General features: G+C 40.7%; 2 protein-coding genes across 2 annotated transcripts in view; one reads left to right on the top strand and one right to left on the bottom strand.

Annotated features, from left to right (window-relative positions):
* The window catches only part of FGF14 (fibroblast growth factor 14), a 172986-nt gene extending 164185 nt beyond the window's left edge, over positions 1 to 8801 (top strand). The window contains exons 4-5 of the mRNA XM_039222032.1: positions 3519 to 3717; positions 6728 to 8801. Coding sequence (XP_039077963.1) covers positions 3519 to 3717; positions 6728 to 6864 — 336 coding nt within the window. The 3' untranslated portion in view covers positions 6865 to 8801. The remainder of the gene's footprint in view (positions 1 to 3518; positions 3718 to 6727) is intronic.
* Positions 8802 to 13284: 4483 nt separating this feature from the next.
* LOC120223796 (integrin beta-like protein 1) overlaps positions 13285 to 23097 on the bottom strand; it is a 102392-nt gene continuing 92579 nt past the window's right edge. The window contains exons 4-6 of the mRNA XM_039222031.1: positions 22011 to 22157; positions 14579 to 14692; positions 13285 to 14115 (exon numbers count right to left, since the gene is read on the bottom strand). Coding sequence (XP_039077962.1) covers positions 14024 to 14115; positions 14579 to 14692; positions 22011 to 22157 — 353 coding nt within the window. The 3' untranslated portion in view covers positions 13285 to 14023. The remainder of the gene's footprint in view (positions 14116 to 14578; positions 14693 to 22010; positions 22158 to 23097) is intronic.

Below are 23097 nucleotides of genomic sequence, written 5' to 3'. Positions count from 1 at the left end.
TAGCCTCTTAATGGTGTCATGATTCTAGCAGCCTGCTTCACTCTCGTGTCTACCTGCTCAGGAGAGGCACTGAGTTTGTGACCCCCGCTGGTGACATATGCCCTAGGGATCTCATCAGCAACAATGTCCACCTGTGGGACTTTTCACTCCATCTGTCCTCCTAAAGCATGTTGTGGGACTCAGACACAAAACTGTGACCATGTTAATAGCATAGTTATTATCAAGAACAGGTACGTTTATGTGTTATGTTTTATTCGTTTGGTCAATGCCGGTTTTTCCTTGCAAGAAAATACTAGAAGTTAGTACCGAGAAAAAGAAAAGGATTTCTCTTTTCAATAATTTTTAGAACATAGAGCCTTTCTCTCTTTGTCTGGGCTACAGGGAAGTTTATAACTCAATTTAACAGTGTGTCACAATTCTGGGATATTTCTCTTCTTACCTGTGTGTCTTTGATAATTATATTAATACTAAGTACTAAGATGATCACACATATATACATACTGCACAATCTTCAAGTCCATTTTGTAAGAGATTGAGCTTCAACACATCAGAGTATAAGTGTTACCAATGTCTCAGAACCATCCTTCACGCTGACAACAGATATGTATCTGTAAAATACCAGACTATGTCATTATTCCCTTGCTTATTCAAGAAGGGCTGTTGGCATATCTACCTCTTGCTCATAAGAAATCTAAGTAATTACCAGTGCCCAAAACCCTTCACATTTCCCTAATCTATCTTCCTCTCCACGTATCTGTGAAGTCACTGGCCCAGCTCACAGAAGAAGGGTATGGAATGACTTTCCTCAGAGTCCCCAGAGGCAAACGTTTTATCTAAAAAGACTTAGTGGTGCCCAGGTGGCTCAGTAGGTTAAGCAGCCAACTCTTGATTTCAGCTCAGGTCATGATCTCATGGTTCATGGGTTCAAGCCCCACACTGGGCTCTGTGATCACAGTGCAGAGCCTGATTTGGATCCTCTGTCTCCCTCTCTCTGCTCTCTCCCACTTGTTCTCTCTCTCTCTCAAAATGAATAAATGTTAAAAATATAAATCAATCAACCAACCAATTAATCAATCAAAAGTAAAAAAAAGAAAAAAATTTAGTGTCTCATGTCCTGAAGTATACTCTGAGAACAAATGATTTCTTCCACATCTAGGGTCTTCATTCTCTGTCATATGCAATTTAGGGTAGAGACCATGCCTTCCTAACTTGCTGTTGGTAATGTCCTCTGGGGACAGTGGTGAGCAGATCGAGATAGGGGTTGACTGCTCTGTGCAACTGCTTTTCCAACCCTGGAGGCCCTGGTGTCTGTAGGGAAAGGCCAGTCAGTGATCCTCTGAATAAAGTGAGTGAGCTCTGGGCAGAGACTGGCTTTCCCAGAAGGCACGTGCCAGCTCCTGTGACCTGGAGTGGCCTCCTGGGTCAGCCCTTCTCCACCCACCGCCCAGCTGGCTTTGAGACAGGTTTTAATGGATAAAATTGGATGCCTTGGCCTGTCTCAATAAAAGACCAGGAACACACAGGGTCTAATCTGTTTGTTATAGAAGGTGCACATTCAAACACTATGTTGTATTTATTCGTCTTTTGATGACAAGCCAGATTTACAGCACCCTGCTTTATTTTCCCCACCACAAACGTGTGAGCATGCTTCCTCTACGGCATGGCCTGATTAACTCAGAGACCATCATTGATCAGCAAGAGAACTAATGGGAAGATATTTGGAAAAATGGGATTTTGTGGAAGGCCAGAACATGTATTTGGATGGGATCTCATTCAAACCGGGGCTGGCATCCTGTAGAAGAACTAAAGACCGACATAAATTCCTTTGGGAGGAGTCAAGCCCATCTTTTGGCTACTTTAATCACATCAAATCAATCACCTTTTGGATCTGTTATCTTTGTCATAAAAAGCGTCTGTCATTAACAAAACCTGTTCCCTTCGGAATTTTCTGCAATCATAAAAATCTATTCAGGTGAAATTTTTTTTCAAATACAGTGATATTTTTTAAAAGGTCAATAACAAGAAACCTCTATTTTGCATCTATATTTCATATATATAGACTAGCAGTGTTGAACTACTTAAAATAGCCACAAAGACCACAAAGACTAGTTAAGTGCTTTCCATGTGTATAACTAGGAAGCTTGAAGTTTAAATTATTTTTAATAGAAGTCTGTCAGAAACGCCTTTGTCGATTAAAGTTTAGAAGTATGTATGGGGCACCTGGGTGGCTCAGTCGGTTAAGTGTCTGACTTCAGCTCAGGTCATGATCTCACAGTCCATGGGCTGAAGCCCCATGTCAGACTCTGTGCTGACAGCTTAGAGCCTGGAGCCTTTTTCGGATTCTGTGTCTCTCTCTCTGCTCCTCCCGAGATCTCTCTCTGCCCCTCCCCAGCTCTCTCTCTCAAAAATAAATAAACATTTAAAAAAATTTTTAAAAAAGAAATGTGTAAAAGTTTTCTATGAATATTTATGTCATTAATGATAATCATAAAGTAGTGAGCTTTGGGCTGCTCATCAGTGGGGATCATGGCATTGAGACTCAGGGCACTTAATTTATTTTTACCCTTTCCAGAAAAGCTGGGTGGATTGTGGTCATGGCAGCTTTTGATGTTTCTCTTCAAGAATTCCACTTGGGGTGCGGTGCCTGGTTGGCTCATTTGGTTGAGCATCTAACTTTGGCTCAGGTCATGATCTCACAGTTCACAAGTTCGAGCCCCATGTCAGCTTCTGTGCTGGCAGCTCTGAGCCTGGAGCCTGCTTCTAATTCTGTGTCTCCCTTTCTCTCTGCCCCTCCCTGACTCATGCTCTGACTCTCTCTCTCTCTCTCAAAAATAAATAAATATTTTAAAAAATTAAAAAAAAAAAAAAAGAACTACAGCAGTGCTCCAAAGCATGGAATTAGGTCATTATTTCCAGCTCCATCATTATGAGCAGCCTCTATACACCCGGCCTCAGCTCCCGTGGGTAGTTTGTGTGCCAGCTGATTGTCATGGTTTTCGTTTGAGTTTTTGGTTTGTCTCTTTGTAGGTAAAATGTATCACCCTATCCTATCGGTGACCTAGTGCACAGCTACCAACTACTAGGGGAACATACAATTATTCCTATAGAAACAGTGAAAATAGATGAGCAAATTCCATAAGTATATGTCTTATTTTTGTTTAGCATGTTGTAAAACTACGATGCTACTTGATTGTGCTTTTTCTGGTTGTACCCTGGTTGAAATGTACTCTGTTTCAATGATACTGTACTGAGTTTGTGCTTGTCTCCGATTTTCTTGCGAAAGGGCATCCATACTCTTGCCTCTGTATATATTCCCAATAGTAGCAGATTCTTCTCTATCCATTGCATGTTGAAAAACATGTGCAAATAGCACATGAAGACAAAGGTACGGGTGGTCATCCCTGCCCAAAGGCTGACTCATTCAGCCTGGCAGACAAGTTTCTGGAGGAATAAAGAAAATTTTCAGGGAAGCTTCCATCCCTTCCTCTAACTGTCTTTTCTTCCTCTTCTCTCAACAGGAACTTTTTACCCCTGAATGCAAGTTTAAAGAATCTGTTTTTGAAAACTATTATGTAATCTACTCATCTATGCTGTACAGACAACAGGAATCTGGTAGAGCCTGGTTTTTGGGATTGAATAAGGAAGGGCAAGTCATGAAAGGAAACAGAGTAAAGAAAACCAAACCAGCAGCTCATTTTCTACCCAAGCCATTGGAAGGTGAGTGTTCTGTGTACATTCTCTTTTTTAGTTTATCACACATTTCCCCATTGCTAATTCTACATTGGCTTCAAGGGACCTCCTGGAATGCTGGGGATTTTCCATACCTGGATCTGGGTGGTAATCACACAGATGTCTACTTTAATTCTGAATTTAAGATTTGTACACTTTATATGCATATGTGAATGTATTATGTGTATATATACATATAGATACACAAATTGATGGAGTTTATAAACGTAAATGGACACATATACATATATAGCTAAATTTTGAAAATTATGGAATACAAGTATTTGCCTATTTTGATGGTATCTAGCTGAAAGTAATCACATATCTGTGACTTATTGTAATTACAGAAAATGAAGAGTTAATCACTTGACCTTCAGAGAGTTTGTTGATGTTACAGATCTCCCTTCCAACCATATAATTGTTTAGTAAACTCTGGTGTGACACCACTTTCTTTTATATTCACCTGGAAAAAATGAAGCCTTCGCATTTACTTTGATCAGATTCCCAGAGAGCAGGCCACAAAGTGTTGATAATTAATCAGAAACATCTGCACCTTTCTCATAAAGGATTCTGCCCAAAGTGCCATTTACCTTATCTACATAATATTTGAGAACTACAAAAAAAATTTGACATTGAGGCATTTCAAAAGTGTTGTCTATTCAAATACTTTTGCCTACCTTTGGCAAAAAAAGCAGATCTATAATAACTAAATAAACACTTTCATCTAACTTAGTTTGATTTTCCTTTTGTTTTTTTGTTCCTAAAGAAAGGTTTAGCCATCAAGAGAAAATGTACATTGGTTTTTTGTAATCCACATTCCTTATGTAGAAATAAGATAATTTGGAATATTAAGGGCTAATTATTAATGATCTGTGAATACATAATTCAGCTCTCAGTTTGCCTAAGTTGGCAAACCAGTCTTGTTGATTAACACCACGTATATAATTTCACCAATAATGGCTTACTATCCCCTTAACTCCATTTGCCTACAGAACAAGCCATTGAAACCACCATGGCCCATCTCAGAAAGGAAGAATTGTGCCAGAATCTGCAATATGAGTGAACTATTCTCATTACATGATAGATCATAAGACAACTAGGGTAGAAGAGAGAGTTTCGCTATTCTTCCAAAGTAACACCTCTGTGACTTGTCCTTACTTTTTATTGATGAATTTTGAGACCATCAGACTCACCAATAGTCAAATGCAAGTGAAAAATTAAAAAACAATTAAGTCCATAGCAGGTCTAGAAAAATCTGGATTTATTTGCCACCTTGCTTTGTCTCTTTATATTAGCTTTTGTGTTGAATATGAACAGATGAGAATTAACTAAATTTCTAAAACCTTATATTTTAACTACATAAATGTAATGGAAATCAAAAGGGACTTTATGTCTCTTAACTGAAGCAAAGTCTGGAGACCAGCTATTTTTGTATATCTAGCAGGAAATATCAGAGACTGAGATGAGGTGTAATAATATCACTTGGTATTTGAATCATACAGTGAAGAGTTGAGTGTGTGTGTGTGTGCGTGTGGTGCATTTATGTATTTTCGAGGCAGAGAGAAACAGTATTTTCAAACAATTAGCAGACAGAGGTACTCTAAGAACAATTAAGGGGATATTATAATGACAGAGGTTATCAAATAGCGTAAGTTATAGAGGAGGATTAATTTCAAACTTTCAAAACCCCTACAGGATGTAAATTATATGATTGGAAATGTTTACAGCAAATTAGGTACTTGATTAATTATTGATGCTCTGGGGCATTCCTATCTCTTACACAACTTCACCACGTAGACAATCAAGGTTAATGCTCTGCTGCTATTGTCTCCTAATTGAATTAGGAGTGAGAGCAGAGAGATTGGAAAATGCTTCAAGGATATGGATTAATCCCATTTACTACCTTGCCAAGTCATTTCATGCAGGTCTGGTGTACACATGCACTTTCAAGCCTGTGTGCTGCTGAAAATCCAAATGCTGCATTAATGCAAAAGACACTGTGCCATCTTGAGCACGGAGAACGGTGCATTCCATACAACCAAATACAGAGTCTCTTCATAAAATACCGGACCCTTTCCAAAGCCTAAAAAGAAGGTTAGACAGCTCTAATTCCTGAGATGGCAGATGATTTTAACTCAGCTAATTTTCTCCAAGCATCAGTTACCCTTAAATGTCCTTTTGCAGGGTTCCCTAGAACCATTTTCCAAAAAGCCATGTGAACTGCTGTGATTAACTGAGCCACTGGACACTATTGGAGCAATTCCTCAGGATTCCTTGGGCATCCATCCCACGTGCCCTCTTGCCATTCTGTGCTTCTGCCTTATATGACATCAATTATCAGGTTTTTCATAATATATCAGAACGAGGCATAAAAATACAAAATGCCCCACCCATGCCTTCAGATTTTTAGGGGTCTCTTTCCATGAGGGTGGGAGAGGAAAACTAAAGAATGGTCTCCAGAAGGCCCTGGCTTAAGGAAATTGAGTTGATATTGCTTTGGATAGCTTTGAAGTTGACGCTAGTGCGATTATGTTGCTTTTGAACCACTTGAGAGGAAAATAATGTGATGATCTGGAGAGTAAATACCAGGACTTGAAAAGATGAATGGGTGCGAGGGGGTTCGGTGTGGACATCAGGCTGCAGTGGAAAGGGAGTATGAGTTTTCCTGGCTGGAGAAAGAGAACCAGGTTAAGTGCTTGCCATTCGTGTGTGTGCGCGCGCTTTATATCTGAGCCCCACAAAGAGGCCATCGCTGCTGTTTAAACCTTCTCTCCTGGACAAGACCCCACGCACACCCAAAAACATATTAGGTACACAAGCCGGAGAATGCAGAGGAAATGCTGTCTTCCGTTCAGCGGCAGGAAATTACTGCTTTAACACAGGAAGTCCCCTCTAGGCGGGGTTGCATACTTCTGGTGCGTCAGGTCTGGCCACTCTTGACCTAACCGCTCTAATGTCTCCTTTCCTCCCTTCTTCACGCCCCGCCGCCCGTCCCCAGTTGCCATGTACCGAGAACCATCTTTGCACGACGTTGGAGAAACGGTCCCGAAGGCTGGGGTGACGCCAAGTAAAAGCACAAGTGCATCGGCAATAATGAATGGAGGCAAACCAGTCAACAAAAGTAAGACAACATAGCCAGATCCTCACAGGTGTTGTGACTTACTCGTCCTGAGCACAGTTGAGTGATTTATCCTTGCCAGACACTCCTGCTCCCGGGCTGAGGAGCGGCCAGAAGTAAGCCAACGCTTGCTCTTTGCTGTCTCGAACTTCTTGGTTGCAAGTGGATAAATCTTCAACCTGTTGCACCCCCAGAACAAGAAGACACCTGGACAACCAGCTCAACTCAGACCATGGAATGCCCGACCAGATATGGAATGCCTTTTTAATATCTTTTCTGTGACTGTGACACTTCATGTGAATGACATACTTCACAAGTACACTCGATACCTTGCCTGCTGACAGCTACCCATAATCCTTTTTGAGTCCTGTTTCAGCGAAATCCATGTGTTTAAGTTCAATTTTGTAGCACACAAATACTATTGAGTAATTTCTAGTTAGACGCTGTAAACCTGTGCTATTATGGATTTCTCTTTCCCCCCTTTTTACAGGGCTGCCCGCTCCACTGTCCGTGACCTTTTGCGGGGATTGTATTCCTCTAAATCTTAAATGTTGCAGTTGGCTTAGTCTGGAGAGCGATCAGGGAATCAGGAAGCCTTCTCAACCTATTAGTACAAATTGCATCTATAAAGATTAAGAGTGTTGTCTCCGGCTCCCACTCTCGATTAAACACACATATACGCTCTGTCCAGTAGCAGATACTGTGCTCCTCTGGTCGGCTGGCCGGGGTGAGACATGGGTCAAACACAGTCCAGGGGAAGTTCTCTAAAGATGTGTGTTTGACATCCCCCTATAGTTTCTTCATGTGTGTGTGTGTTTTATACATATCACAAGCTTACTGGCTAATGGTAACATTTGCCTTGCCCAGCGAGCAAGACCCACTGGTTTTTGAGAAAGTGGGTCCAAAGAACTCTGTAGGCCTTGTAGGCCTGATTAAGGTTCATTTTTTCATCTACTAACCCTCATTATTTGGAAAAAAAGAGAAAAGAAAATTCAATAATTACAACCTACAAGAATTGCGCTACCTAAATCCATTTCAGATATAATCCTACCTGTTTTTAATGAACCGAACTGAATGCCATCCCCAGTTTTGGCTGCGTTCCACTCATACTCAGCAGAGCATGGGCAAGGCGGCTGTTGTGTTCTTTTTCTGCAGCAGCAATGCAAACGTTAGTTATAAATTAGACTTTAATATTTTTGGTGTTTAATGACAAGTTTTTAAAACTGGACATATTATTAGGAAAAAATATTTTTTTTAGCTCAGCATGCTGAGTCAGGTACTGTGTATTTCGCCACCCCAAACCTGTAACTCAGCTTCTTGGGACCCCCGTTGCCCAGTGGCTGGGGTAGAGGTGCCTTGCCATGATCTCAGAATGCAGTCTGTTGAACTATTCTGGATAAAATTCAAGGCAAACCAACACGTTCACACATCAGGTTTTCGGTCCATTCAGTTGATTTGCTTTTGTTTTATCTCGCTTTCTTAATTTCCTTTTGTATAACTCTGAGCTTAGGGAAGACAACTGCTAAGAAAGGCCATGTATCTAGTTGAGGGTACAGGGAAGAAACCATGCAAAACGTTCGATATTGGATATAAAGAGTTTCAAAATGTTTAATATGCAACTGTTTGGAAATATATTTGTTAACTCTGTGTATACTTAATAAAATTAAATGTTTTCTCCTCAGAAGAGTTAACTGAGACCAAACTGAACCTCATTTATAGAAAACTCTATGTGGTATCATGTACTGGCCTCTTGTTATTATTTCCACATGGAAGGCTGACCCAGTCGCCATCCCTCCCCGCCCCCACCCCCCCATCTGCTCTGTATTTTCTCGGAAATTATTTTGTCACCGCTTTCCTAAGTCTCCATGACAGCCCTTGCCCGGCATTTAAAAATTTTGGCCTGCTTAGCTGATTAAAGATTTAGTATAAATTTAACTGTTTATGCTTACTTCATTTTCATATTGGATTTCATTTTAATAAATAAAAAGTTAGCATAACGTTTGAGTAGATTTATTGTCAATAACGCTAAAGTACGAACATTACAAAATGATTCCTTTGACCATTCTTGATTTCCTGTTACACCATTTTAAGGCCTGTTGTTTTCAACAGGAGGAGTTAAAATATGTTAGATGAGTTTCATGAACCAACTATTTAGGGAAGACATATATTCTATAATATATGGCAAACTATGGATTATTTAACTTGACATTCCAATCAGATGGGCTTCTACACACTGCTCCCCCCAACACACACACACACACACACACACACACACACACACCCCAAACAACACCACCTATTTGTTTTTTGGTAAACACACACACACACACACACACACCAAACAACACCACCTATTTGTTTTTTGGTAATCAGCCCTACTTGCTGGTTTTTTTCCCACTGCGAGCCTGTTTATCGGTTAAAATGAAGACAAGATTTATTTTTGTAAATGACTGAGACTTATGTAAATGTGCATCTCTGTTTTGTTTTTTATATGAGTTGTCTCTAAGGGCATTTATCCCTATGAATGGATGTCAAATACTTTCTTCTAATATATGTTTAGACATATTGCAGACGGGTCCTTGTTATTTGTAAATTAGACTGTTTCCTCTGTGTCTGGTCTCACCTATTGCATGGGACAAGGTCAGCACTGGTGAACTGCATGTAGTAGGACCTACGTATCAAGAACTGTGGTATGTATTATTCAATTTACATACGAAGAGTTTGTCTGCATTGTACAGTTTCTGTGTTTAATACCATTTGTTGTATTCACACATACAACATCCTGAATAAAATATTGACGTGAAGGCATATTACAAAACATCAAACAACTTTATGTAACAAAATGGCATCGCTTCACCCACAAATATAGAGAAATGTCATGTAAATAAGTTGGTACACTCAATTTCCCCCTTTACCATGCCAAAGAAAATTTTAGCTCTTTGATGATACCTCTCTCGCTATTTTTCTGGGATAAGACTCCACCAGTTTTCCCCTCAAAAATTAAGTTTGCTGTTATGAAGTAAGTGCAGTCTGTCATTCTCAATGTTCTGTATAGTAAATCCGATGGAATTCATTTGTATCTACGGACCATGTGTTTTGTACCTCCATGTACACATGTCAGTTGCATCGAGTCTCTCTAACGTCACATTCCTTTTGCATGCATATCTGGTAAGGGAGAGTTATTTCTACTGATTTGTTATGGTAGCTGATTGCTTCACTCATCCCTCAGCAATGCTCGGGAATGTTAATTGTTTTGATATTCCAAGTGACCCCATTTTTATTTTAGGTTGGCTTTCTAAAATGTTTTGCTACAACTTTACTTGGAAAAATTGTAGACGAGATGCAGGTGGTGCACCCTATGTAAAGAGTAAAATGGTACTGAGCAACAGTTCATTATAAATCCTGCAGAATTTAGAGATTCTTGCTCTAAATGTGTGCTTGCCTGGAGGGTTTTGGGGTAGGAGGAAGTGGCTTCAGGAGCTCCAAAATGGGCCCGCAAGATGCCTGCTGTGGTCCTTCTCATTATTTACCTCCTGGACAGTAAGCAGAGTGAGGATTTTTAGCATGCCTGCCCAGTTGCTCAATTAATGCCGAAAGCACGAAAACAGCCAGATGTTTCCGAGGTGACCAATATTAGATTTGGTTTTCCTTTATAAACCAAACCAAAAACAAACGACAACAACCAAATGTTCCTTAAGTTAAAACTCAGATCACTTCATTTAAGGTTTTAGTGCTAATATTACAGGGAGAATTAACTTTTGAAGGAGAGACCCAGATTGACTAAGAGACCCATTTCAGAAGGAAAGAAAATAACTGAAAACTGTTTTCCATTTTATTTCAGAACAAGACTATTTCCAGGGAAAGCAATTGGCTAAATGCAGATATACCAACATCCAGATGAGAACTGTATCACTTGAGAGTAAAATACATTTCCCAGCTTAAGTTTCTTAGCTTACGAGGGGGGCACACAGGGCCTGCAGACTCTTGGATACTGAGTAGGCCTTCAAAGTTTTGATAGTGAGTCTGCAAACAAAGGCTGAGTTGTGATTGTTTTAATTTTTTTCTCAGTTTTCTGTATCATTCAGTCTAATCCTGATGTTTGCTGGCAGAGACTGTGTTTGTATTTGAGGTGGTGGCAGCCATTCCTTTCAAGGTGCTGCAGGCATTTAGATTAGCTGAAGGGTGCAGAGAGAAAGTGGGGTATAATGACCGTCCTCTTGGGTCTTAGGACCTCAGTCGAATTATATTGAAAAGTCCTTGTGGAAGAATTCCTCAGTAACGGTTTGCCAACAAGCATGGTGCGTGCCAATACCAGCAGCAAACGGGTCCGGTCACATCCCTTCCCAACTGACGTTAATCTCCCTGTAACTTCACACAAACTCGAACAAGCCGATGAGATTCGCACATTTACCCTTCACCTATTACAAGCTTGTTCCTGCCCTGCCTTTGTTTGAAAGAGGGAGTTTTTATCTTAGTGACCAAACTGAAAGTCAAAATACAAAATCACATTGAAGAAGGGTAGGATTTGCGTCTTTACATGTAACTATATTTTATTTTTTCCAATTTAAACATGTAAATTAAATAACGTCTTAATATATCTATTGATGTTTGCATTGCTAGAGTCAAAATCACATACACACATATGAAATATAGCAGACAGAAAGGAGTAAAAAGAAAATATTTCTATTTTAAAAGAAAAAATATTCCTTAGAGATTAGATACCACATGACTTAGGCTATCACTCAGTTTTGGTTCACTAATTTGTAGCTAAATGAACCCAGAAAACAGCTGACTGTATTTTCAGCCCTGTCAAAAAATTTGAACAAATCCCATTTCGAACTTCAAAGTATAATAATTTCTCCATATCGAAACCTTTCCTTAAAAAAACAAAACAAAACAAAACATACATGCTGAGGGCATTTTCCTTCTATGAAAACATAAAAAGCAAAGCCCTTTTGTTGTAGTTGTTAATACAAACGGATAACAAGGAGAGGGAGTTACGAGAAAACTGCGACACACCCAGGAATACAGACTAAGACAAAGGGAATGAATCGAGGACATCTCCAGTAGAGTGCAGTTGGCAACTTCTGCTCAGCTGGGAGCCACATCCAGCATGCAGTCTGCTTTTGTATGGCCCAGGAGCTCGGAATGAGTGTTCTGTTTTTCCTTTTAAAGTTTCAAAGTATTAAAAACAAACAAACAGAGAAGAACATGCAACAGAGATGTAGGTGGCCTACGTAATCTAAAGTATTGACTATCTGGTCCTTCACGGAAAGCAGAGCTCTTCAGTCTGGGAAGGTACGTGATATAGTGAATTCTGATGATTGTGCATCATCGAGTCATCAAAATGCTACTGAACAATTACAATAGGTTTGTTTGAGGCTAAAAATGATTAGCTAGAGAGGAGGAAAGAATATCATCTATATGATTTCTGAACTGCTTATATTTCCCTCATTTTACAAAACTGATATATCAATGGACATACTCAATAATAGAGATACAACTAATACGGTTGCACTTCCATCATCTCAGGATAGAGATAATTTTATAAATCTATTAAAGTATCAGAACACTATTAGTACTATCAAAGTCAGCATCAGATAAATTTTCTCTTAAATAACTTTCAATATTAAATTTTTAAGTAACTCGGCAGACACATATTTTCCTTAATTTTTGGTGATTTGACTTAATAAAGTCCAAGCCATGACTCTAGGATACTTACATCATTAAGTAAAATTTCCAAGTAAAAATTTTCATCTTAAACAATGTGGAAATGATTTTGTTACATTATTCTAGGATTTTACAAAATATAATTCACATTTAGAGAAAAAAAAAGTGGGTTTTTTTAGCTCCAAATAATTAAAGGTTGCCTAAACTAATGTGTGTAAGTAGATTTAACTGTACATATGTAAGGGAAGTCCTAATTATTGTACATTTTCATAATTCAATGTGAATTTCATACAGAGCGAAATTTCACCATTAAGAAAATAAACATTTTGTTCCTATTGCTGAGTGAATATTTGTAATTTCTACTTAAGACATTTTTAGATTTTTTTTTTTAATCCTCTGAGCTTTGAACTGGTGCCATTTGATCACAGTATCTCTTCTTGACTTCTTTGCATAACCCTACTTTTGCAGTAAATAATGTAGCCTTAGAAACAAGAATCTTTTAAGGGAAATGAATGCATATTTCAGGCCCATCCTATGTCCAATTAGATATTCTTTCTAAGAGGCAAGTTACCATGGAGTAATTTAAAATAGTGAAAAATCAGATACCTTGTACCCTGCCCAGTTTAAAAAATGATCTAGTAATAGAAGGTGCCCCTGAATACCAATTCATTTTTTTTGTTGTTAATCATCAGTAGGGAAATACATATTGACACAGATTGTGAGCAACTTATGTCACTATTTATTAAAAATGTTAAATTGTACATTTTTCATACTTCCTTCCCTAAGGGAATCTTCTTTTGTGAACTTAAAGTGAGACCACACAAATGACTTACTGACTAAACCTGACAAGTCTTTTTCTTTAAAACGCACTGGGGGGCCAGACATTATTCCTTATGCCCGTTTGTCTTTATTGATCCCAGATGGAAATGCTGAGTGATAGGGAATCTGAGAAAATATGACGGATGGATTTATGTGAGGATATATCTTTTCCTTAGATTCAAATGTGGTCTTTTTTCATGAAAGACATGCGTGTCTAACAACCATGTAATTTAGCATTTCTCAACTCTAGCACTATTGACATGTGGAGTCAGAGACATTTTTGTCGTGGTGGCTGTCTGGTGCCCCGTGGGATGTTTATGGAAGCATCTATGTCCTCCATGCACTAGAGGCCTCCATGAACTAGCACACCCTCCCCAGCCCACCCAGTGACAATTGAAATTATCTGCAGACATCACCAAACATTTTCTGGTGTGGCAAAGTCACCCTTGTTGAGAACCACCACAAATACAAATTCTGGAGAAGAAATTCTTTCTGGCCTTCTTTACTTCAGATTTTTCCTAACTCATTTTTTAATGGGTGCCCAGCCTTCACTCAGGCATTCAGAAATAGAAAAATATGCAATAGTCTGTTTGCCCTGTCCTAGTGGTGATTATACATGGTTTCCTTTGCATTTGTGTGTCCTAATGGCCTAGAAACATAAGAATGCAGTCTTGTCCCACGTGGTAGTTAAGGGTAGTCTGTGCCGAGCCAGATCTCACACGCGTTTCCATTCCATCCACGCCAGCATTCACAATTTCCACAGCTACATATTCCATTCCCTGCAATAAAATACCCGGAGGGTCATCATCATGACCAAAAGGCACCATGTTCTAGTATGTCACTATAAACCATACCCCAAGTTCAAGTATGTACGATAAACTATAACTGTTCCTAACCAAAACCATTTCATTCATCCTCTGCAGATTTTACTGCGTGGATGTGCTGCTATTAACTTATTAAATAGCTATGGGAGATCTAATCTTTCAAACGATTAGCAGCACCTGCTTGGTACCACCAACTATGCAGTATCCATTCCGCAGGGACCATCTTGTATCACTCCAGTTGAACTTTATCTACATCTCCACTTCCCCACAAGTATTTTCTAACCAACTGTCAGGACTCGGTAATTGGGATAGCAGTATCTACCACACACACAGCCACGGGCAGCACCATAGGGTGGGGAGCCGTTTGTCTTTCTCACAAACCAGAGGCGTGGAGCAAACCAAGCAGGTCACACTGCACCTGTGCAAATGAGGCCGTCGTGCTTGTCACAGTCCCTGTCGTCACAGTCACAGAGCTCTCCAGAAACGTACCACTCTTCAGCAGAGCAGATGCACTTCCCACAGTGGCAAGAACCTGAAATCACAAAGGGCATCATCACTAAAGGTTTCTGACTAGAATAGAACATCATCACCACACGGACAACGGGCTTCTAATAACCCATCTTCCAAAGGTAAAAGTTTATCGAAGAGCCTGTTGCTCAGAGGGGAGCTTTACTTACCGTCATTCATAAAGGTCATCCGGGAAAGGCTTCATTATGGATCTAGACAGTTGCAATTAGCCTTGAGCAAATGTTCCATGGCCCAGGCTGGTTGAAATGTCAATAAGAGCAGAATGTGCTGATTCTTAGAGATGGCCTTCCAAAAAGGTGTTCAAAAATAGATGCTTTATTCCCCCCTGAATTGAATTATGTTTTAAAAGTGTCTGCTCTTTAAAGGAACTGAATGGTAAATTCTATTAAATAAGGATGCATTTTATAATTAAAATTACCACTACATTACTATGCTTCTCCTTTTGGATTTTTGCCTGCATGATTTTCTTGAAGATGGAACACACGTGCATGCATAGGGTGGCTTGTAAAAGTGCTCAAAACGTACACGTGATCACTTGTGTGCATCTGACTTATGAGATCTCGCCCTGGGACCCCCGCCATGATAGAGGAGACGTATGATCCTCCCAAAACGTTCATCTCCTATGAGGCTCAAAGTTGAGTCTAACCAACTTTCTCTTTACATTTTCCCTCTTTTTCCTTCCTCCCTAATGAGAAACATCCTCTTCTGTTATTAGCACTATTTTGATGTACTGAAAAACAATTTCATGAATGATACACTTAAAAGAAACGAACATATATGAATTAAATGGCGTCACAAAGAGAAGAAAGTTCTCTTGGTCCACACGTCTTTACATGACAGGCTCAAAAACCCTCACACGGCAAAATCACTTGTATAGCAGCAGTAAAGACAACTTTAAAATTAAAACAGAAGCACATATAAAGAGGACCTCCCCTTTTCTTCTGTTTCTTTGGATTGGTTTTTCTTTCCCAAGGTGATTTCCTTTCACTACATGAAGGGTATCACTAAATTTTTCAGATCAAAAATCACCTTAAGAGGATGTGAAGGAGAAGTAGTATTTTGATAATTTAACCAAATTCCAGATTGCTCAGTTCGAAATGTACGGGGGCCAGTCATGAAGTAGTGCCTCTGTGAAACACAGTGACTGCAAAATGAGTTAGCAAGCTGGACAATAAAAGTGGTTAGAGAAAGGAATTTGAATTTGTCACAGATATCATCAAAGGATTTGTATAAATGCCAAATCCACTTGTATAAATGCCATGCCTTAGGCACTTTGTGATATTTCACGTGGAAACTGGCATATGCATTTAGCTACAAGAATCCCCAATGGCCGAATTAAGTGTGACACTCGTTGTCACACTTCTCAAGGTAAGGGAGTAGTCAGACATAGTGATATAGCGACAACCGTGTTTACACTGATGAACTCCTTGCTTAACCACAGCATGATTTCATTTAGTCTAGACTGTTTTCCTGAAGGTTTGGGTTGATCTATACGCTCTGGAGTACAACCCAGACAACTTTCACTTCTCATAAGTGACTGGCAGGGTGCACAGGACATATGAGCTAAGCCTCCTGGACAGTTTGTGGGGGAGGGTGGCTTCTTCTTGCCCATGTCCAAGTACATTGTTTCCTTACTTTAGAAATCTATTTAGCTTCATTTGAAAGACTTTCTTTCAATTTTCTTAGGCACAGAAATGTTCAACATTCAACTGCTCATTTAGCAAACACTTAGCGATCTATCTACAACAAAGAAAACATGGGGCATGCCATTGATTTTTCATTGAAATTTCTACAGAAGGCATCATGTTTAGCACCTCATTTCCACGAGTAGAGGAAGATCAATTATTTGAAGAATTCGACTGTTTTTAGTTGTTTCTAAAATAGCACCTCCCTTACATTGCAAAATTATTCTACAAAGCAGGAGAAGCAAATGACTTTATATGTCCATGGTATTCGTGTATCACACCTAGTATATATATACTTTTTGTCACAATTCATGAGAAGATCTCACATTTCATTTTCAAACGTATCCCCTGATTCTGGAGCTGTTCTAATTGCTGCTGTAGCTGCTGAAGTGCTTAGCTTCTGGCCATATCAAAGTATTTTCTTAACTGGTCACCTCAAGTCAATAAATATAGTAGACACTGATAGATCGTTTGACAAGTAAATTCCAGTCCCCAACATCTACTAGTTACCGCAATACTTAGAATGAAAAATGGGGGTTGATTTCTGTATGTTCTATGAAGACTAGCTTTTCTCCTTCAGCATCTTCCCCAGCTGTGTGTTCCTTCCCCTTTGTCAATTTTCAGTGCATCTTAGAGGCTGGAAATTCTTCTAAGGCTTGTGAGAGACTAGGAATAACCTAGTGTGTAATGATAACGCAGTGGGATAGTTATCAGGACCTCTTATAGCCTTTGCTGTAAAGTGCTCTGGCTGTTTTCATCAATAACTAGAGGCCAAATTGCCTGTCTTTGCAAAGGGAAAAATTTAGGGAGAAGATTCTGTCAGACGGACATAGGCCACATGACTGCCATGAGGTGATCAACTGTTGAGCCCAGCTGGCTGGCACCCACTCACACCCGTGAGAACACTCCAGCCACAGGGTGCAGCTGGCCCATCTTGGCAGCAGCTCTCAGGTAGCTCAGGACCACAACATCACTAACCCATTTATTTTCCTTCTCGGTGTAAGGACACCAAAGAAGACTCCAGTCTCCCTTTTGTGCCCCTTACGGGCTTCTGTTGCTGGGTCAACAGCCACATTTTCTCATTTATCTTCATAACATCCTTAGGACTAAAGGGGAAGGAAATTAAATTCTTCTGCTATCTTCAAAGATGAGAAAATAGAAGTACAGGAAGGACAAGGGAATTTCTCAGGACCGCATGGCCCAGAAACACTAGTTATCCTAAGATTTCAATCTCATTCGGTCTATTCTTTTACATGTCTACGTAGCTATAATGCCTCTCACAGGAAAAGCTTTCATATCATTTCATAAAAGCGAATTGTATGTTTTTGGCTCTGATGAGACAGTCATGTCGGGCAAGGCAACCAGCCCAAAGTGGTTTTTGAAGGGCCACTGATACCCTTTCCCTTTCCTGGTGATGGAGGATGAGCAGGGGTGGGGGGAGAGGGTGGGACAGGTGGGTGGGCGTGAGCACCATGGACTTCCAGGGCTGATGTGGGACTCAGCACGTACCTGCAGGAGAGTTCAAGGAGACATTCAATGATATGCAATTACACTCATTGTCATACAACAGCATTTTTAAGAGTATTACAGGTGATGGCCTGTATCTAGGTTGAAGTTATGAAAGTAAAAAGGTTACTGTGTACACTTGGATCCTAATAAATAAATCCCCAAAGATTCTAGGGATGATGTCACATATTCTGCAAAGGTGGCTAAACTCAGGGGAGACCTGGCTCTAAGCTCATCCCTCTGGTCATTCACAGAAACAACTGGAGTCTAAGGGCGAGGCGACTTCGTCAGCTGCCCCATTAACAAAGTTGGACTTTCCTTTTTCGTTCATCAAGCCTGACAAAATGCTGCAACTGGACATCCCCGCAGGCACTTTTCACTATTGTACTAACTACTCCATCTGTTATGAAGGTCACAACAATGTATCTTGTTTTAAAATTTTCTATGGAGTGATTTATTGTCTTGGCTATCAATTTGTAAAGAAATAAAACGCTATTTCTTCATCGTCTCCGGAGGTGACAACTTTATTCAGGCTCACGGGAAGCACACGTTCTCGACTTGTCTTTCTGGTAGACACACTTGGCTGGCTGGGGTCTGTGAGCTGGTAGCCTTGTGACCTCAGGCTTCCCCCATGCCTCTGTCCCATCATAAGCGGAGAAAGAGAAGGGCTCTAATTTCCTCTGTGATAATCAGGGTGAGGGGTTTTCATTAACAGATTCAAGAAAAACTACATGAATTTCTGGAAAGTCCATGAGACCAAGACATGGTCCTAGTCATGTACCTTGGAACAGCCTTCTCATTTTGGCCACCATGTTAGAAGGCTGTTGTGTTAGTCTATTTCCTGGACTACTTTTCCTGTGGCTGTTGGGGTGGAGATGGGATGGCATCCTCTGTGGGGACAGGAAAAACTTCCATAGCCCTGCTCTCCTCTGTGCCTACAGTTTCATGATCTTGGTTTTGACCCCTTTCTTCCTCTATAATCCTTCCTCTATAATCTGATGGTTCCGAAACAGGGGGAGAGAAGGAGGTCCACAGTCAGCTCAGTCACCAACAGGAGGTCCACAGTCACCAACAGTATGCATGCCTGCTATCATCACTAAAACGAGCACACCCTCCAGGCAGCTTCTATGTTCCCTTTTGAGTTTAACGACTCTAAAACTCTCTACTCACTGAAGGATAAACAGTTTAGACAAATATACTTTCAACCCTTCATTGATCTCTGGATATATTTCCATCACCCAAAGCAAACAATTTGAAAAGGCATTAAGTAGAGAGAGATTTCCTTGCATTGCTTTGTGTGTTTCGTTTTGAGGAAATGCCTTTAGGTCAATATGTAGTCAATGTATTTTTCTTTGCATTTCCCACATTTATGATATTGAAAAATTAGACTCTCCACAGAAAGTAATGGCTTGAAAAAGAATGTTCATTTCTTCAAAAGAAACTACTCCTTTTTGTATGAAATTCAGTTTAGGAAATGACAGACTGCTACTAGTGTTTGGCTTTGTGTTTTCTTCTGGTATCTGCCACTGCACATGACTTAGCCAAGGCCTGCTCATGGACAACGTTGATGATTCAATAGTGTATCTAGTAAACTCACACACACACACACACACACACACACACACACACACACGGTGTGAACAATTTTTGAAGTAAACGAATATAAAAAAACACACTAATGTTTCAATGCAGATGGGCATCCTCATTCCGTAGAATTTCTATGAAAAATGAATATCCATATTCCAATGATAATGCCATTATGGAAGACCAACTAGGCAAATCTAAGCTTTAGAGCTTTGTGTTTGGAGTTTTACTAAAAAAGAAGCAATTTAGGGGCACCTGGGTGGCTCCGTTGGTTAAGCGTCCGACTTCCGCTCAGGTCCTGATGTTGTCTCTGAGTTTGAGCCTTGCTCTGTGCTGACAGCTCGGAGCTCAGAGCCTGCTTCAGATTCTGAGTCTTCCTCTTTCTCTGCCCCTCCCCCACTCATCCTCTCTCTCTCTCTCTCTCTCTCAACAAATGAATAAACATTAAAAAAAGAGGAGAAATCTAACTCAGGTTAATCATTCTCACTGCTTTGTTACATGCAGGACACTGCCTTGGGATCTGGAAACATTTCTTTTCTTCCCTTCAGCTTCCAACCTCGAAGGTTAATTCCATCCCCACTTCCTTTTCTGTGTTCTTTGTCAATCTCCTTCACCATGGTCCCTTACCCGCTTCTGCTTTTCCCAGCAGGGCTCAAACCTAAAGCAAGTGTTTCCAGGAGTTGAGAACCCTTTCTCCCCCAAGAGCCAAACTGGTGCTTGATGCCTCTGGGAGTTGGAATTAGAATGATTTTATTAAGAGAACAACCAGGGAACAAAGTGGTTGCTTTAAGCCTGTTTGGCTGTCACTGCATTAGGTTGAAGGCGTGGTGGCCTCCTTGGCAGAGCGCAGCAAACACACGGTCAAAAACACAGCATACCTGGGAACCAAGGGCAAGCATGGCTGTCTATTAAAATTGAGCAGGTTTCAATTTTCAGCCTTACCCCCTGGCACCATATGTGGTCACAGCACTCCATCTGATTTTATCTCTGTGGTTTTGCAGAAGCACCTCTTCGCACCTGATAGTGCTGGCCTTTGGTGAAGGGTAAAGCAGCAGCCACTGTGTAGGGGCGCAGCCCCACCCGCCTCCTGCTTCAGAAGCCCTGTTCTCACTATTTAGCCATTCTCGTTGCTTCACTGTGTCTTCTTCAGAAAGAGATTTACGTGCTAATCCAGTCCCAGGGTAGGCATTTCACCTCCAGCGGTGTGAAAAGGGGAGGGGGCCCTCTGCTCCGCAAGGAGACCGCTGAAGAAGTCGGCATCCTCCCTGCCATCTAGTTCCACGGAGAGCAGCTCCAGAACATTACCAAGAATCCGGCAAGCTTCCAGAGCATTCCTGGTGTTTTTGTAGGTGCTGGCAAGGAGGAACGTCACAGCCTCCTTCCTAGATGGGCCCATATGCACTAGGAGAAGAGGATTTTTAAAGTCCCTTCCAGAACTTATACAGAAACATCAACATCAAGGTATCTGAAATATAATCTATTCATATTCTGTCTCAAAAAAAAAAGTCTGTTCTGCTTTTCTCGGTCAGTTGGCGCGGGAGACAACGGGTGAGAGTGCTGTTCTTCTAGAATTTGTTTCTTTGATAAATGTTCAATTGGGATGGTGGCTCCTACTCAATTGGCTTGCAAATTATAACCACCTTGCAGGCTTAATTATATAAATGATATGTGTTAATATATATTTTTATATACATATATCAACACACATATATTATATATAATATGATATATATGATGATATATGATATATATATGATGACATATATCATATATATAAGATCACATGTTTGGTTGGAATATTAATGATTTTTAGGCCAAAAAAATGACACCAGAATTTGGGGATCCATATACTCCTCTCTTCCTTTTTTTACGAAACAAAGTATTAGTTTCCCTCTTTGTCTCTCTCCCACCCTCAAGCCTCCCCTCCTCCACACACCCATCTCCATAATCTAGCTTCTGACGTTCCCAAAGTCGTGCCTGTCGGCAGTTCAGACACTTGTGATGGCTTTTCTGCAGGTCTGGGCTGTGCTACTTCACAGCGAAGTCAACAATTACCCTGTCGCCTTTTTCCCCAGGTCCATTCATTGCTCATTGTATCTTGTTGTCTTCTCTTCTTTTTTTTTTTTTTTCCTTATTCCTTTTATTTTTTTATTTTATTTTATTTTTTTTACAAATAGATTATTGTCAAATTAGTTTCCACATAACACCCAGTGCTCATCCCCACAAGTGCCCTCCTCCATGCCCATCCCCCCCCCCACCCACATCCATCAGTCTTCTCTTCTTTATACAATTATTAATTCCATGTCACTCAGCAACGACGATATGTACAAGCGGGGGAGCCCTCTTGCTGGAAACGCTTCCCGCGCCTTTCATGTTCTTAGATCCCCAAGGTCACGCGGTTCCCTTTCAAGTCTGAAGCCTGGTACACGCACAGGACAGAGCGCTTCTCACCCCGCACAGCGCAGGCTTGTAAGAGGTTGTACGCGCCGCTGTACAAACCATGTGTCAGAACAGGGAGCCCGTCCAAGCTCCGCAGGGGATACTCACCCTTCCCCGAGCACAATATGCCATCTGCTGATTCACACAGACTCTTGCTTTGTTCCTCCGTCATGTTACACTTCCGCGGGTGCTGGCAGAGCGCCCCGAACCATCCTCTCTCACACACGCAGCGACCGCAGGAACACGTGCCGTGGCCTGCGAAGCAATCACGGGTGGGGCAGGGGCGGTGAGCGGGGGGGATGGGGATGGGGCACTGGCCCGCTGAATCACACGTTTTAAGAAAGAAATGTGCAAGCCGTAGGACCTCATTTCCTGTCAAGCCAACACGCTTTCCTTTATACAGAGTCATTCTGGCGTGCACTTGTTGAAAAGAACTCGGCGACAGAGTTCCAGATTAACATACTACACTTGAATGCAGCATAGGAGGTGGGCCAAGAAAGAAAGAAACCTTGAGACAATTTAAAATGGAGTTTTATCAACCTTTCTTGATACCAAATGCTTCCTCATTTGCATTTTTGTCACTACGAAGTCTGAGCACGTTTCCTAATTGTACACACCTGTGACATCCAGACCAGCTTGCAACGCTGGACACGTCACCATTGCTGGCTGCATTTGTTGACTGCTCTCCTATTGTTTACTAATAACAGACTAAAGGTTAACTTCCAGAGGAATGGCATATGGCCATCATATTACTTGGTGTACCTCTCTCCTTACTTAATAAGAACAGATGCTAGCGTAAGTAGATTTATTGTACAGATGTTAAAAACAGCCTGAGACTAAGACTCCTATCTGGGACTTTTCTTTCTTGTTTTTGTCATTGGCTCCCCCGTTCTGGAGATGTTAATCTTTCGGTGTGTATACAACACTGTATTTATGACAGTCATACATCGGCATAGAAGTCCATCTAATTGTCACCAACATTCCACTACGTTGTCTCATCGTCCACTTTTAATTTCTTATTTCCAACCAATGCTTTATTCTTTTACCTCTATGTACATTTCTTTACAGCCAGATCTCTCCAGACAGAACCACCAAAAAACTACTTGTCTGGCAAAATTTTGCTGATTATGAACAGAGCATTTTGCTAGGTACTAGGGGGTAGCAAATCAAATGCGACAGAGATGATATGTGGTTT

The sequence above is a fragment of the Hyaena hyaena genome, unplaced genomic scaffold (assembly GCF_003009895.1).
Source record: "Hyaena hyaena isolate Hyena2069 unplaced genomic scaffold, ASM300989v1 scaffold_1037, whole genome shotgun sequence".
In the NCBI taxonomy this organism is placed as follows: domain Eukaryota; kingdom Metazoa; phylum Chordata; class Mammalia; order Carnivora; family Hyaenidae; genus Hyaena; species Hyaena hyaena.
Note: the sequence above shows the minus strand (reverse complement) of the source record. Positions and strands in the feature narration are given on the sequence as shown.